Source organism: Pteropus medius, unplaced genomic scaffold, assembly GCF_902729225.1.
Source record: "Pteropus medius unplaced genomic scaffold, Ma_sr-lr_union100, whole genome shotgun sequence".
Taxonomy (NCBI): domain Eukaryota; kingdom Metazoa; phylum Chordata; class Mammalia; order Chiroptera; family Pteropodidae; genus Pteropus; species Pteropus medius.
In genome coordinates, this window is record NW_024349800.1 from 64,275,007 (window position 1) to 64,290,522 (window position 15,516).

Below are 15,516 nucleotides of genomic sequence, written 5' to 3' on the forward strand. Positions count from 1 at the left end.
ATCCCCAAGTTACTCCTTGGGGAACTTGGCCAAGCCACCTGGAAGAAGGAGTGGACTGAGCTCCAGCCACATGACATCAACAGGGCGGGCTCCCCTCTCAGTGGTTCCCTCTCCTTCCCTCCCACCCTGAAACCTGATTCAGCTGAGGATTGATTGCAGAAAAAACTTGGCAGCTTCCCAGCCCGGGTGGCCCAAGCAGTATAAGGATACAGCCTCAGAAGGTACTGGGGAGCAGTCTGGAGAGGCAGGCTGGCTGGCACATGAGGCTGGCAGAGTGTGGACAGGCTGGCCCTTGGCGGGACTCACCCTGAACACCAGTCCTCTCTGAGGTATCCACGCCGTGGGAAGCTCACCATGCTGCTGTGGGTCCCACACGCACTGCTTGCCTTGCTTCTGTCCACGCTCTTGACACAGGGAGAAGGTAAGAGGACAGTGTGTAGGACTTGATTGGCCATCTATAGAGGGGAGGTAGGGGATGCTTGATTCCTCCAAGGGTTGAAGGAAGTTGGGTTTGGGAATGGGAACAGCTGCAGGAAAGTCAGGGATCTTACCACGTGTGAGCATGAGAGCACTCTGAGGCACTGTGGTCCAGCTAGAAAGTTGGGGAAGTTGAGCGCCGGGTGAGAGCAGGACTTGCTGAGAGGAGAGCAGAGAAGCAGCCTGCTGTATCGGAAACGCATAGACAGATGGGCTCCTCTCCTCCTAGCCCTGCCCCTAAACTCATCAAAAAGGAAGGTGCAAGGGGTCGTTCAGCTCATTTGGTCCATCCCTTCTTGTTATAAGTGGGAATGCTGGGGTCCAGAGACGGGGAGTAATTCACTCAAGGTCACACAGCTCATTAGCAGCAGAGTGGAGTCCAGAACTAATGTAGTCATCTTTCCTCCACTTCACCGGTTCCGTTGCACAGGTTCTCTGGGTTTCCTAAAGTTCCCTTCCAGGGTTAAACTCCAATAGCACCAAACTTCTCTCTGAAATCTTCATCCATCCTTTCTTGCCTCCTGTGGATACAGGGTGTTTTAGTCACAAAAGGATCCATTTCCTTTGGCTGCAGACAGTACTCATTCTCCATTTGGAAGGTTTTCTTCTTATCCACAGCTGAGTTGAAGCTGAGGCTGGGGTACAATTAAAATGGGCAGGGGGCTGGACAGATATGAAGGGCATATAGGAATGATGTTTTTCCTCTTCATGAGCTGTCATTGGGGAAGCTCAGTGAGACAAGCAGACCCGGGGCCTCCTTGGCTGAAGAGAAGCTCTGTGCCTCCCAGAAATGGCCCTTTGCTCTGAAGCCTATGGAGCCCAGTCTGGTTCTCTCCAAACTGGTCAGAGTCCCAAACAATAGGATTTGGGCTGTTGGCTGCTATAGTGAAGATACACAAGGCTCTGGGTTTGAATCTCAGTAGCTCCACTTGTGGAGTACAGTACTCATATTCATGAGCCTCGGGGACCCTGTAAAATAGCTATCATGTCTACGGCCATACCTGATCCTGTCTGATCTCGGAAGCTAAGCAGGATCGGGCCTGATTAGTACTTGGATGGGAGACCACCTAGGAAGATCAGGTGCTGTAGGCATAAAAAATAAAAAATTAGGGATTGTAAGCTGACAAGGTCCTTGCGATCTGTGAGGTCAACCAAGGGTTGCCTCGCCTAAAAAAAAAAAGCACTATCATGACAGCCACACCAGTAGGCCATTATAAGATCAAAATGAGTAATAAGTTAACCAATATCATTCCAAAGGAAACAATGACTACTCTCTTGTCATCCTTTCTGCTCTTCTCTGTCCCGAGAGAAGCTGGAAGTTTATCAGTGATAGGTGTGTGAGGGGCAGGAAGGAGATGCTATAGGACCAATTTGCTGTATAGATTGCACACATGATAGACAAGATGAGAGAAGAGGCAGTCCTTTTTGGAGAAATCCAGGCTTCCTGGCACCTGGTCTCACCCTGCCAGGCCCCTCAAGACCTTGCAGCCTATACTCTGGTCCTGTAGGGTGCTGCTCCCCCTTCTCCAACCTAAGCCTTTCACCTTCATATTTCTTGACACCTTTCAGGAAGTGCTTCTACTATTTCCCAGAGGGATATCTGAGGTGCACATGAAATCTCCATAGAATGGGGCTAAGGCCTAAGAGCTGGGTTTTCTTATCTCTTGTCCTTGCAGGCTTCCTGGGAACAATCTGGTTTCTCCTTGCTTCCTCCACACCTCGCCCCTGACCCTCTTCCTAACCGCATAAAATTTGCCCACATAACGACCCTATGAAGGAGACCAGGCAACCCACTGCCAGGAGTTTATGTGCATGTGGAGGATGGGGGAGGGGAGCTACTTGGGTGGATTTTGGTGGAGCGGGAGGAGATATCAGTTTTTGCTGGATGTCTATCCTTCCTTCTTTGTCGGTTACAGGCTGGAGTCAAGGAAACAATGAGGAGCCGTGTGGATGCTGAGGTCTGACCTTGGCTGAGGCAAACTCTCATGCAGATCGCTGGGCTTAGAAATTGTGCACTTAGGGCTACTTTTTTTGCACCGCTCTCGCCTTCCAGTATCACACACCCAGGGCCAAATCTTCGTTGACTCCCCAGAGCCCCTCAGCCAGGGCCCCTCAGGCTGACCTCCTCTGGGCAGGCATCAACTCTCAACCTTTCTCAGCCCTTGGCCTGCTTCAGAACTCACCTGTCTTGCATCACCTTTTCTTACAATACAGCTTCTTCTCTCATATAAATGAATGTGTAGGTTACCCTTATGAGATTATATCTTTGAATTTTGGCCAGACTCTCTGATGACAAAATGCTCTGGGGACAGAAATTTCAATCTGTGGTGGTAACTGGGAATTTTGTGAGGTGGGAATAATGAAGACACTTTCCTTTTAATAGCTTTCAAACCAGGGCAAGAGAACCAGTAAAAGACCCAGTTTCTGACTGCCACTTTGAACTGTCCTCCTTCCCAGCCAGGCACAGGGGAGGTCTCCAGGCCCATAACCTCTCCGATCCTGCTCTGGGGAGGTTGTCGGATTATCTCCTGAGCAACTACAAGAAGGGCGTGCGACCCGTGTGGGACTGGAGGAAGCCAACCGCCGTATCCATTGACGTCATTGTCTATGCCATCCTCAGCGTGGTGAGCACTCAGCCCCAATCTGCTCCCAGCTCAGAGGTGGCAGATTGGGATGGGTGACCATGGGAAACCAAATTATCCTCTGGGCAGCATGGTGGGCATCCAAGTATCCACAGTACCTGTGGTCTGGCACCACAGCTCAGGACAAACTGTAGCACCCACCATGTGCACAAACCAGGAAACTGGTGTCACTTGTATGGCTACACCTGTACAACCAGTGGGTCTCCTACCACATATGGTTCTTCACACATTGTATTATGGTAACCATCTCCCTTTGTAAGCTGTTCTATTTCTCTATATATATATATATATATATATATATAGAGAGAGAGAGAGAGAGAGAGAGACAGAGAGACAGAGAGACAGAGAGAGAGAGACAGAGACAGAGAAAGAGAGAGAGAATATTGTTATATATGCCTTGTATTATCTAGCATTATGTTATGTATATCATAATTGTAAAATATATATAACATAATAGGTTATATATTATATATATGATATAATAGAAGATAATAGAGGGTATATACATAAAGTTTAAGAAGAAATCATTATATTTCTTTCTAAACGTGTCTTAGTAAAAGACCAACTTTTCCTGACTGACCCCTTCTCCCTGCTCCTTTTCTTCATTCTCACTTCCCGAAGGAATAAGGACACAAAGCAACAGCGTCTTTTGGGGTTGGTGTGTGCAGAGTGGACCCTTAGCCCACAGGGCCATCTATGCTGAGCTCCCTTTTCTTTCCTAGGACGAGAAAAATCAGGTGCTGACCACCTACATCTGGTACCGGCAGGTAAGCAGAGCGGCCCCCCAGCCCCACTTCCTAGGACAGGGCTTGAGTTTCCAGGAGCAATTTCTCCACTTCAGGCACCAAGAACCTTAGACACTTTGATGAGAGAAGATGGAAGAGAGGTACATGGGCATACTCAGCCTGAGATCCAAGAGTCTGGACTCCTCCAGTGTGGACTCTTCGAACTCAGGACTGGGGATGGAAGGAACTTAAAGATCAGTGGAGAAATCCTCCGAACCCCCTCTGGGTTCTGAAGTTCTTCACGGCATCCCACACAAGTGCTTGCCCAGCTTCTCTTGATTGAACACCTCCAGTGACTGGGATCTCAGAAGGCAGTTACTGTACTTTCAAAGAACTCTAATTTCTAGAAAGTCTGTCCTTCTATTGAGCCAAACAGAGTGATTCTGTCCACTTAGTCCTCACAACCCTGGCCATTTCCCCACTCTTCCAGCTTCTGGTGGGCAATGGTCAGGCTCTGGTGTGTAGAAGTCTCCCAGGACCTAGCAGCATTTCTGGCTTGGAGCTGGTGGGGGGAGTGCAGACAAACAGTGGGGGCTGCTGTCCACCCGTGTGTCCTGCTTTGGCAGCCCCCGGGCTGTGGGGAACCCATTAGAGCAGAGAGGAAGCCAAAGTTGCTGAAATGAGGGGTGACAGGAGGATGGGGACAATTCATAGAGGCCAAGCTTGAGAGAGGCTCTGGGGGTACACCTAGCCTATATGGGTCTCTGTTAAATCTCTTCCTGCTCTTCGTGGGCACTCCACACCATCACCGCTCCTGGCAAAGGAATGGTGTGAAGGAAGAGGGCAGAATACTGATTTATGACACATTGCTCCCTTTCCACCTCAGAGAGACCCCTAAATACAGAACATGTTCTGCCTCAAGGGAAGGGTCCCAGGTCAAACAAGAATAGGCAGCCTGAATCTCCTTTCCTAGGACATCTGGCCTAAGTCCCACCTGTGGGCCTCCAAGGTCACCTGTCTGCCCCAGCAGTGAGAGGATGCAAATCTACTCCATACTAGAGACTGTTCTAAGGGACCAGAACTGGAGACATAAACTAGGCTCAGGGTTCTGCCCACAGTGAGCTCATAGACTAGCAAAGGCCACAGACATGTGCCCAGACAATTAAATGCAGCAAAACACCCACCTCAATACAGGAAGAACAATATGTCAGCCATGAAAGCACAGAGAATGCACATAAAACCCAACCCGGAGAGTGGGGTTTCCAGAAGATCCCTGGAGAAAGAACATATAGGTGACTTGGTTAAGTCTGGAAGGATGAGTAAGACTCATCTCAATAAAGAAGACAAGGGTTGCAATATGGAAGAGGTAGCAAGGTATGCAGAGATACAGAGGTTTCAGCAGTGTTTAATTCCATGTTGCTGGAGTGTAGACTCTACAGAGAGGCATGGCTGAGGAAAAAAAGAGACTAGAAAAACAAGTGGAGACCAGGTTATACAGGCCTTTGTTGATTATGAGGTTTAAACGTTATCCTATTGCCAATGGGGCACCACTGAAGAATTTTAAGCAAGGGAGTGACATGATCAAATTTACATTTTATGTTTCTGTAATATTGGGATTATTCTTTATATTCTGTTTTATAACCTTTTCAATATGTGTACTTTTTGTTTGTTTGTTTGTTTTCCTAGTCATTTAGAAGATATAGTCTTATTTTAATCTAGTCATGTTTGTTTTTCGTTCACATTATTTTGTCAGTGATAATAAATGAACTATAATCAATTAACTCCCCAAGCATAGCACCCAATATGCCAGGCCTCATAGACCCCTCCCACTGACCTATCATCATTTTCCCATGTTTTTAAATAAAATGTGAAATGTTAAAAAAAAATACACTTTAGATCAGTCATCCTGGCAGTATAGTGGAGAACGCATTGATCAAAACTTAACAGGAACTGTCTCTACCCTGCGAGGTGCATGTTATTATTTCCATTTATCTACCTGCAAACCAAGACTCAAGAAGCTATTTAAGATCCCTCAGTTGGTGGATAGGGGATTCAAAACAGCGGAAATGATTGGATGCCCCACCCCCCACCCCATCCCAAAAGAGGCTGCATCTGTCTGTGACGTAGTCTCATGTAGGGAGTGAGTGAGTACAGAGGTATGGGGACTCTCAGGTTCTGCTGCGTGGTTTGGGGGCCACCGACACCCAGGTCCCCTAAGATGATGCCCGCCTGTCCCTGGGCACTGAGCAGTGAAATCAGCCTGAGCTGTGGATGCCCCCGCAGAGATGGAGGGGGCTGCCTATGACCATTCCCCTCCTCCCCTAGTGGTGGATGGATGAGTTTCTTCAGTGGAACCCTGAAGACTTTGACAACATCACCAAGTTGTCCATCCTCAAGGACAGCATCTGGGTCCCAGACATTCTCATCAATGAGTTGTGAGTACTGGCATCAGGTGGAGGGGCGGAAAGACGGGGGTGGGGGTGACCAAAGCACGGCTGTTGCATTTGAGATGTCCCACCCAGACTTGCAGAAGTTGACTTGGGCCCAAATTCCCCCTTTTTTTTTTTCTTTTCTTCTTTTAAAACTCTTCTTTTTCTATGTGTGATGTTGAAACTACGCACTTCTCGGTCCAAGAGCCCCCTTCCTGGAAAAAAGAAGCCAGTGAGTGAATTTACACTGTTCTAATAGCCAAAGGCAGATTGCATTTTTAAAAGGACAGTCATATTACTGAAAGGAATGAAGCGCTAACGGTGGCCCCTGCTCCTGGCCACAGAGATTTGGAGCTGGGAGACGCCACACCTCTCAAGGCACACATGTGCCTGCCTAGCCACAAATCGAACCCTGAATCTGAAGTGGGTCCCAGCAGCCTTTATTCTCAGCAGCCAGACACTGTCTCTTCGGCCTCAGCCTTCTCCCCACCCTGCAGCTTCCTTCAGGCCTCACTGCCTGGGCTTCTGAGTGCAAGTGCAGGGAGGATGGCTGGGGAGACGACGGAAGCAGAAGCGGGTAGGGAGGGGACCAGTCACCCTCTTCCCAGAACCCACGGCATCGCCCAACTCCAGGGGTTGCCATGCACACTGCTTTTCATGAGAAGCAGTTGACCTGGAGCCCCATGTCTTGCATAGCTCAGGCTGGAAGGATTTGAGGAAATTCCAGTTTCTAGATCTGCAGTTTAAGCAGTGAAACAGCTTCAGTCTTGAGTTCTCATATCTTAGGCTGATTCGGCAGAAGGCTGCAGCCTCAGGACCCCCGGCCCAGGCAACTCTATGTCTCAGCGGTCACTTGAGAGAGCCTGGGGGCCAGGGATCTGCTGAGAAAGTAGGACGAAGTGTCTCCTGCTTTGCCTCAATTCTTCTCAATGATTTCTCTAGTTCCTTTCCCTCCAGAAATGATTAGTGTTATGCCACAGGACTTCTAGGAATGAGAAGCAAAGAGAAGCCCAAGTCAGGATGGAACCTAAGGTTCTGCTCTCCCACCCAGCCTCCCCGTTGCCAATAGACTGGTCGTCCTGGGAGCTGAGCTCTGCCCAGCCTGGTGGGTGGCAGTGTAGGCACATCTGGGCATGCTCCTTAGAGCCCGTGGCTTTGGGGTCCATGGATTCCTTGCTTGCCTTTTGTGGCTAGGTTGTCAGGGAAATAAAGGAGAAATGCCCTTTACTGCTTGGAAAGTAGCCTTGACAACGTCAGGTAAGGAAGCCTAAGAGAGATAAGAAGGTTGGTAAAACCAAGACCAAATAAATCGCGCAGGTTGTCCTGCTGCCTAGACTCCCTCTGAATTTCTTTTCCTGCTGGGTTGCTCAGAGATCTTCAGATTCCTAGGGCTTGACCTGCTACTTGAGTCCCAAACTGACCCCTCTTTCCTGGCCAGTGTGGATGTGGGGAAGTCTCCAGATATGCCGTATGTGTATGTCCGGCATCACGGTGAGGTCCAGAACTACAAGCCTCTCCAGGTGGTGACCGCTTGCAGCCTCGACATCTACAACTTCCCCTTCGATGTGCAGAACTGCTCGCTGACCTTTACCAGCTGGCTGCACACCAGTGAGTAGGTGGGCTTCGGAGGCAAGGATGTGGGTTGGGGGGCCCAGGGACACCTGAGTGGGGAGCACGTCCTGGGATGCATTCTTCCTTATCCAACTTAATTACCACTTATTTTCTTAACGCCACTGAGCCCGTTCCCTCAACCTCCAAATGGGACTAACACGGTTGCCCTTGCACTTCCCTCAGTCGTCACGTGGCTTGAACGAGATGGTGTAAACTGATGCAAGACACTCAGTAAGGGCCAATTCTTTCCCAATATGTTTTTTAAAATTTTTTTTAAATTTATTTTTTTAGGCAAAGCAACCCTCGATTGACCTCACAGATCGCAAGGAACTTGTCAGCTTACAATCCCTTATTTTTTATTTTTTATGCCTACAGCGCCTGGTCTTCCTAGGTGGTCTCTCATCCAAGTACTAACCAGGCCCCACCCTGCTTAGCTTCTGAGATCAGACGGAATTGAGCTTGTTCGGGGTGGCATGGCCATAGACTAATTCTTTCCCGATATTGCTAACAGAATCTGTCACTCTGTCTCTCTAATCACCCGCTTCCCTCCACTGAAGCACCCTTCCCCCTAATTTAAGCTCCCTGATCTCATGTCCAGGTTTCTACAGTACCCTCCTAGCTGGTCCCCGCCTCATTCTTATCCCCCTCCTATTCATGCTCCTCACAACAATCAGGGAAATCGTATTAAAATGCAAATCTGATCAAGTCACTGCATAAAACCCTCAATGGCTTCCCAGCACTTTTGAGACAGAATCGAATCCTTCTCCTGGCGGTAGGGCCCAGTAAAGTCTGGTCCTGCCCACAGCCCAGGTCATCAGCCTCATGTGGTGCATGGTACCCTGAGCTCTGCTCCACCCAGTTGCCTCCTTCTCAGGCCCCACAGCCGGTTCTTCCCCTGAGTCACATGCCGCTTCCTCTTCCAGGCCACCTTGCCCCGCTCCTGCCCGCAACGACACCTGGCTTGGCCGACTCCCCTGCTCACTTTTGAATCACAGCATCAGCGTCAGTTCCCTAGGGAAACTCCCTCCCAACCCCCAGACAGGAATCTCTGGTACCCAAATTTATAGCCTCCTGTTTCTCTCCCCATTTCGATTGCATTTGGAAGTACTTGTTCAGTGTCTGCTTCTTTACCAGATATAAAATTAGAGGGCAGGGATGTGATTTCTGTCCCACCAATAGATGCCCAGCACTGTGCCTGGCACAGAGGAAGGTGCTGCCAAACTTATAGTGAGTGGATGAATGCCGGGTGCTCACTAAAGCCTAATGAGGTGAGCATCGCCCTATTGCAAAAAGGCATCCTCCACTTCTATTCTGATTTTATTGCATTCACTGCAAATTAGAAAGGTAATACATAACTTCCTTGAACAAAAACCAGAATTACAAAGTCTTTGACCTCTGACCTCTATCTTCAATCTCAAATTCTTCACTAACTCCCCACACAAAGACTTAACAACTTCCAGCAGTATAAACTTCATATAGTACACTCTTCCAGATCCTTCTCTACCCTTTGCATCTGTACACATACATATACATCTATGGAAAGTACATGGAAATTATTCTATAGGTTTTTTATATAAATTTATCATTTATGCTCCTGCTACTTGATTTCTTTTTCTTTCTTTTTTTTTTTTTTTACTCAATAACAGGTCTTGGACATTTTTCCAAGTTAGCACATATTTAGATCTTCCTCATAAATTCTGACTGCTGTGGAATATCTCATGGTTTGCAGGCATCGTAGTTTATTAAGCATTTTCCTGATTGATGGACATTTAGATCTTTCTCACTATTTTTCTGTGATGGATATTCCCGTCCTTTTGGCGCATATGTATATCTTTTTCTCTAGTACAGACACAGAGAAGTTAAACTGTTATTCTGTAAGTGGGGATTTTGCTTGTTTCCTAATTCACCTTCAAAGACAGACAGCTCCGTGAAGACAAAGGTGAAGAATATTGATCTTTGTTCAGTTTCTAAACAGGTAATTCTAACAGAGAATCCTAGAAAGATGTATGGAGAGAGAGAGAGAGAGAGAGAGAGAGAGAGAGTGAGCGGAGTGGGGGGGGGCGGGTTTTCTAACAACCGCTTTCTCCGGTTCTTTGCATTTTGCTGTGTGCTTTCATTCAAGACTCCACTTCCCTCACTACAGCTCCACTGTCTGGATGTGTCAGTTTGCACCATCACCTCATTTTATAGCTGAGGAAACTGAGGCTGGAGATTAAGAGCTGAGAGAGCTAAGTTGTGTGGGTGTGGCCACGCGCGCCTCACCGCCGCAAGGTCTGGCAAGGTCCTGGCACCAGACTCCAGAGCCGGCTTGTTTTCTTCTCTCTCAGTCCAGGACATCAACATCTCTCTGTGGCGCTCGCCGGAAAAGGTGAAGTTTGACAAGAGCATCTTCATGAACCAGGGCGAGTGGGAGCTTCTGGGGGTGCTGACCCAGTTTCGAGAGTTCAGTATGGAAAGCAGCGACTGCTATGCAGAAATGAAGTTCTACGTGAGTGGGACAGGGAGCGGATGTGGGTAAAACGAATAGAACTACTAGGCCGTCACACCCAGGCAGACATAAGGAGGCATCTGGGGAAGAACCTCCATGCCCTTTGCCCAACTCATCCCCTGGAACTTCCACGAAGTAGATGTGGAAACAACTGCTGTCCCTCACTTAACCTGATCAGCCACAAGCTCGGATCCAGAGGTGGAATGAGGGGGTCTGTCCTTTTCCTTCTCTGGAAATTTTCCTTCTCTGGAGCGCTACAAATTGAAAGCTCCACAAAGCAAGGGGGTCATGGATGGGGTGGTGGTTTCTGGGTGCAGGACATGTCCGCCCCAGTCTTCCCCCTTAACACCTCTCGTGGTCCCAGGTGGTCATCCGCCGGAGGCCCCTATTCTATGTGGTCAGCCTGCTGCTGCCCAGTATCTTCCTCATGGTCATGGACATCGTGGGCTTCTACCTGCCCCCAGACAGTGGCGAGAGAGTCTCCTTTAAGATCACACTCCTCCTGGGCTACTCCGTCTTCCTGATCATTGTATCCGACACGCTGCCAGCCACTGCCATCGGCACTCCCCTCATTGGTAAGGCTCGCTCCTGGGGAAGAGCTCGGTGTGGCCTGGCTGAGGCCCCTTTCACCTCCCGTCTCTGTCATCCCTCCCTCCCTGCCTTGTGCTGGGTGTCTACAGGCGTCTACTTTGTTGTGTGCATGGCTCTGCTGGTGATAAGCTTGGCTGAGACCATCCTCATCGTGCGACTGGTACACAAGCAAGACCTGCAACAGCCCGTGCCTGCCTGGCTGCGGCGCCTCATTCTCGAGAGAGTCACCCTGCTGCTTTGCCTAGGGGAGCAGTCAACCTCCCACAGGTGCCCAGCCACCTCCCAATCCACCAAGACCGATGACTGCTCAGGTAAGAGGGAGAGGGTCCCTGCATCTTGACGCAGGGGCGTGGTGGGGAGTCTCTGGGGGAAGTGCGATGCCTGAGAGCCTTGGGTGCTATCCTGCACGTGGCGCCCCATGCCTGGCCCCACTGGGAGGGGGCAGACTTCAGCCCAAAGTGTCAATCTTTCACATGCTCTCATCAGCTCAGGTGTGGACAGAGAGGGGGTAGGAGTCCCACAGGGGGAGCGTGTCAGGAACTGAGACCTCTGGGCTGAGAGTGGCCTCTCTTAAAGATGGAACTAAAACTGGGTCAGATGGATGCCCCTAAGGCAGTTAGTCATCTGACTCCTTGCCGAAGTTAGTACTGCAGCCAGGATTCCTAAAACTCTCTAATTCTAATCAGCTCAAAGACCAGGTCCCTTAGAATTTTAAATACCTATGAGCAGAGAAGAGAGACAGGGGGCAGAGGGACACTAAATGTGGAGCTCACGCCTCCTGAGGAGTTGTTACAGCCACGATTTGGTGGTGGGCGTGGTGGTTGGTTTGTTGGTTTATTTGCTGAGCACTTTGGGCCAGGCATGTGCAGAGCTTTTCCTGTGCATTGTCACAGGTAATCCTCATGACAACCCAAAGGATTCTCATTCTCATTGAAAAAAAAAAAAGGTACAGAGGCCAAATAGCTTGCCCAAAATCACAGAGCCAGGAACTGGTGAAATTGTGATTTCACTCCAGGCCCATTTGACTCGGAGCTGGTGTTTTAAACCACTCCACCCCACTCCACTCCTTTTTGTCCTCCCTTTTGTCTAGGATCAGGCCTTTTACAGAAGATGTTTAGTTAACCTAAGACCATATGATCATGAGCTAATGAGCTAGGGCACCAGCCTATGGCAAATTTCACTGCTCACCTGGGGAAGAAAGCCATATCTGAAGGTGTGTTTTCTGGTGCAGGAAGACTCGGAGTCACGGAGGAGGAGGGCAGTGAGGCAATATGACATAGTGGAGAGAGCAGTGGATTTAAAGTCCAGGTACCTGGGCCTTGGTGGCCTCACTGTTAAATGACACACCAGCAGTATGACCACGGGCTAGTCATTAAACCTCTGAGTTTTAGCACCTTCATGTAAAAAGTGTGGACAATAATCACCCCTACCCTGCTCTTTCATAAGGCTGTTGTGAGGCTCAAGTGAAATAATGGACATCGAATTGCTAGGGAAAGCCATGAATTTTTTTAAAAAGTTCATGGGAGGGATAAACACCAAATTCGTGATCTTGGTGACCAGGGGAGGATGTGACTAAGAAGGAGTATACGGGAATCTTTAATTATGTTGGCTTTCCTTATTTGCTTAAGTCGGAGGGTAGGTTTGCAAATATGTAAGTTATTCCGGATACTCTTTATGTCTGAAATCGTTATAACGAAAATTTCTGCAGGCCAAAGAAACATAAGGGGCAGTGTTCAGGCCCTTTGGCTGGGGCTCCCTCCCTTGCCAGTGCTCTGCCCTTCTTGCAGACATGGAAAACCACTGCAGCCATCTGGGAGCACGCGGGGACTTGGACAAGACCCCAAAGGGTAGAAGCGGCCCACCCCCACCACCTCGGGAGGCGTCCCTGGCGGTGCACGGGCTGCTGCAGGAGCTGGCCTCCATGAGGCACTTCCTGGAGAAACAGGAGGAGAGCAGAGAGGTGGCCCGGGACTGGCTGCGTGTGGGCACCGTGCTGGACGGGCTGCTGTTTCGCATCTACCTGCTGGCGGTGCTGGCCTACGGAGTCACTCTGGTCATGCTCTGGTCCATCTGGCAGTATTCCTAAGGGGCACAGCCCAGCAGGGGGCAGGCGCTGGTTAGGATGGGGATGGGGGAATTTCAGGGTCCAGGGCATGACAGGGACATTCTCACGACACATATACAGTTCATCCCTGTTTTGAATGCCAATTCATCTCTGCAGTACCAAAGCAGAGCCTTCACCCTTCCCCCCAAAACTTGGTGTTCAAGACACTTACATCCTCCCCCCGCCCCACCTGCCCACTATGGCTTTAAAACACGTTGTGTTAGAGCAAGAGAAGCCCATGCATCCCCTAATTTCACTCTATATATCTATGCATCAAGCCTCTGTTTCCCCAATGGCGCCTCCTTGAATAAGGCACTTTGGAATTCTGCTCACCTCCTTCAGCCTTGCTTTAGATTGAAGACAAATCAGCTGTCTGCTGCACGGGCCTGATAACTCTGCATTAGGTTTATCCAACACTATCCGTCTTCGCCTCACCCATGACCACTTCCCTGAACTTCCCTGAATGATTCATCAGATGGTGGGGTGGGAAGGGTAATAAAATGCGATGAAGCCCTAAACTCTCTTCTTGACCATTTGTCAGCAGCTGGGCGGGTGGAAGAAGTTTAAATTTGGGGGAAGTATCTGTGGCTTGTTGTTTGGTGCTTCCTGCCCACAAGGAATTGGGCAGTGACCAAATGGTGGCTGTTATAAAGAAACACGAGGAGGTGGGATTTAAGGTGGGAGGGTCAGGACCATGAACGCTTAGCAATGGAGAAGTGGGGAGTGGGTTGCTCAGTTCTGTGACCTCTAGAAAGATGACAGAAGGATCCACACAGTCCTGTTATCATCTTCGGCTCAAGGTCTCTAGGTGAAGCTGGGAGCAAGCTCTCTCTCTGCAAAAGGAGCCTGGAATGGAGACAAGAACATCAGCACCACGGCCAGCACCAGCTAGTGTGGGGTTTGAAAGAGAATGCTAAGGCTCGAGTTTTTAATCTCCTTTGGGAACTCTCAGCACTGGCCCCTGGTACAGCCACAGCAAGCAGGACCATGAGGGAGGCAGAGTCGGGGACGTGGTCTTCGATCTTACCTCTCGTATCCTGGCCTCCTCTCCCAGACATCAGGGTTTAAGACATGTTGAGGAGCACCCCAGCTCTATTACTCCATCCACCTCACAAGCATCCAGAGGAAAGGAATGCAGAACCCACCAAAAGTAATGGTATTAGTGTCCTCTATGTTGGCCTGAAGCTTTCTCTGGTTCTCTCTTTCTCATTCTAGCCTTATCCCTCTCCCTGTCTTGGGCTGCCTCTCGCTCAGAGGAAGGCACGTGGACAGAGACTGGACACTGCCAGGCTGAAGGGAAAGGACCTAAAAGAAATGTCTGGAATGATTTGTTCCAGGCTGGCCAGTTATAGGGGATTCGGTGTGGAATATCTAAAGTAATACCTTCCCTTGACCCCAAACTCTGCATTCTAGTTCGTAGACAGTCTCGAAGGATAGAGGGCAGAACCTTGGGCCCTTGGGAGCTCCATGTCTGAAGGACCCTAGAGACTGAGGAAGGGACTTCTCTGGTTTAGCTTCTCTCAGCTTCTTCTCACCCCAGGTTCTCCAGCATGCAAGAAGAACTCATTAAACATTGTCTAACCAGCTGCTGGTTCCTAAGGTAAACTGATGAGGTTTCATCTGCTACTTCTATCCCAGACATATGTACTTTCGATATTAGTTAAGGATTTTATATTTATCTTTGTTTTGTTGGTGGGAAGGTATCAGGGTCTCCCAGCAAAATGCAGGAGATCGCGGGGTTGCAGAGTGGCCCCCATTTGCAATTGTTGCTTCCTACTGAGTAGAGATTGTTCATCCTGACACTCTTAGGATGGGCCCTGCAGCTCACACTTTGGAATCTGGTCCTGGCATCAAAAGCTGTCCCACTCCACTTGACCTTGCTGGGCCACTTATGCTACTCAGTGATTCTCATGTCTCAGACCAGAGAAAGAGGAAGTTGGACAGTCTGGCACTGTTGATGCACTACTGGTCAGTTAAGTGGGTGGCTATTGACAAAGTGTCCAACCAGAGAGCTAGTAAGACACTAATCAACCTATTGATTCCTCATCTCTCTCTCCCCACCCTTTCCCCACAATCAATGGGGCAACAGAGCCCAGCACTGAGGCTGCCAATTAACCACCTCGAGAATGAGCCGCCACGTGTAACATCTTCCGCTCCACTAGCCATGCCCAATCAGTTCATCGATCCTCGTCTAGGCCGTGCTGTCCAGGGATGGGAAACTGAGGCCAGGGCCAGAGAATCCCCGGTGTAGTAACTCCTGTCGTCAGTATTGACCTTGGTCAACTACCAAGGAGACCTTTACCCTGCCTGGGATATGAGAAGACCCGGAACCTCCCTCCTGTCTGTTATATTTCCCCGAATCTGCTTCCTTTCCTCCTCCTGCCACTTTAGCTCATTTCCTCTCCTTCTGTCCTAAACAGAGAGAGGACATCAGAAACCAACCATGTTT

At 49.4% G+C, this 15,516-nt stretch overlaps 1 protein-coding gene and 1 pseudogene across 1 annotated transcript; one reads left to right on the top strand and one right to left on the bottom strand.

The window, feature by feature from the left end:
- The first annotated feature begins 243 nt into the window (after positions 1 to 243).
- On the top strand, positions 244 to 13,944 carry HTR3A (5-hydroxytryptamine receptor 3A). Its single transcript, XM_039888139.1, has 9 exons — positions 244 to 421; positions 2,935 to 3,101; positions 3,842 to 3,886; positions 6,170 to 6,279; positions 7,712 to 7,881; positions 10,212 to 10,372; positions 10,737 to 10,947; positions 11,053 to 11,274; positions 12,751 to 13,944. Exons 1-9 carry the CDS (start codon positions 355 to 357, stop codon positions 13,047 to 13,049), a joined length of 1,452 nt encoding a protein of 483 aa, XP_039744073.1. The 5' UTR covers positions 244 to 354; the 3' UTR covers positions 13,050 to 13,944.
- Positions 8,251 to 8,369, bottom strand: LOC120622544 (uncharacterized; annotated as a pseudogene).
- Positions 13,945 to 15,516: the final 1,572 nt, after the last annotated feature.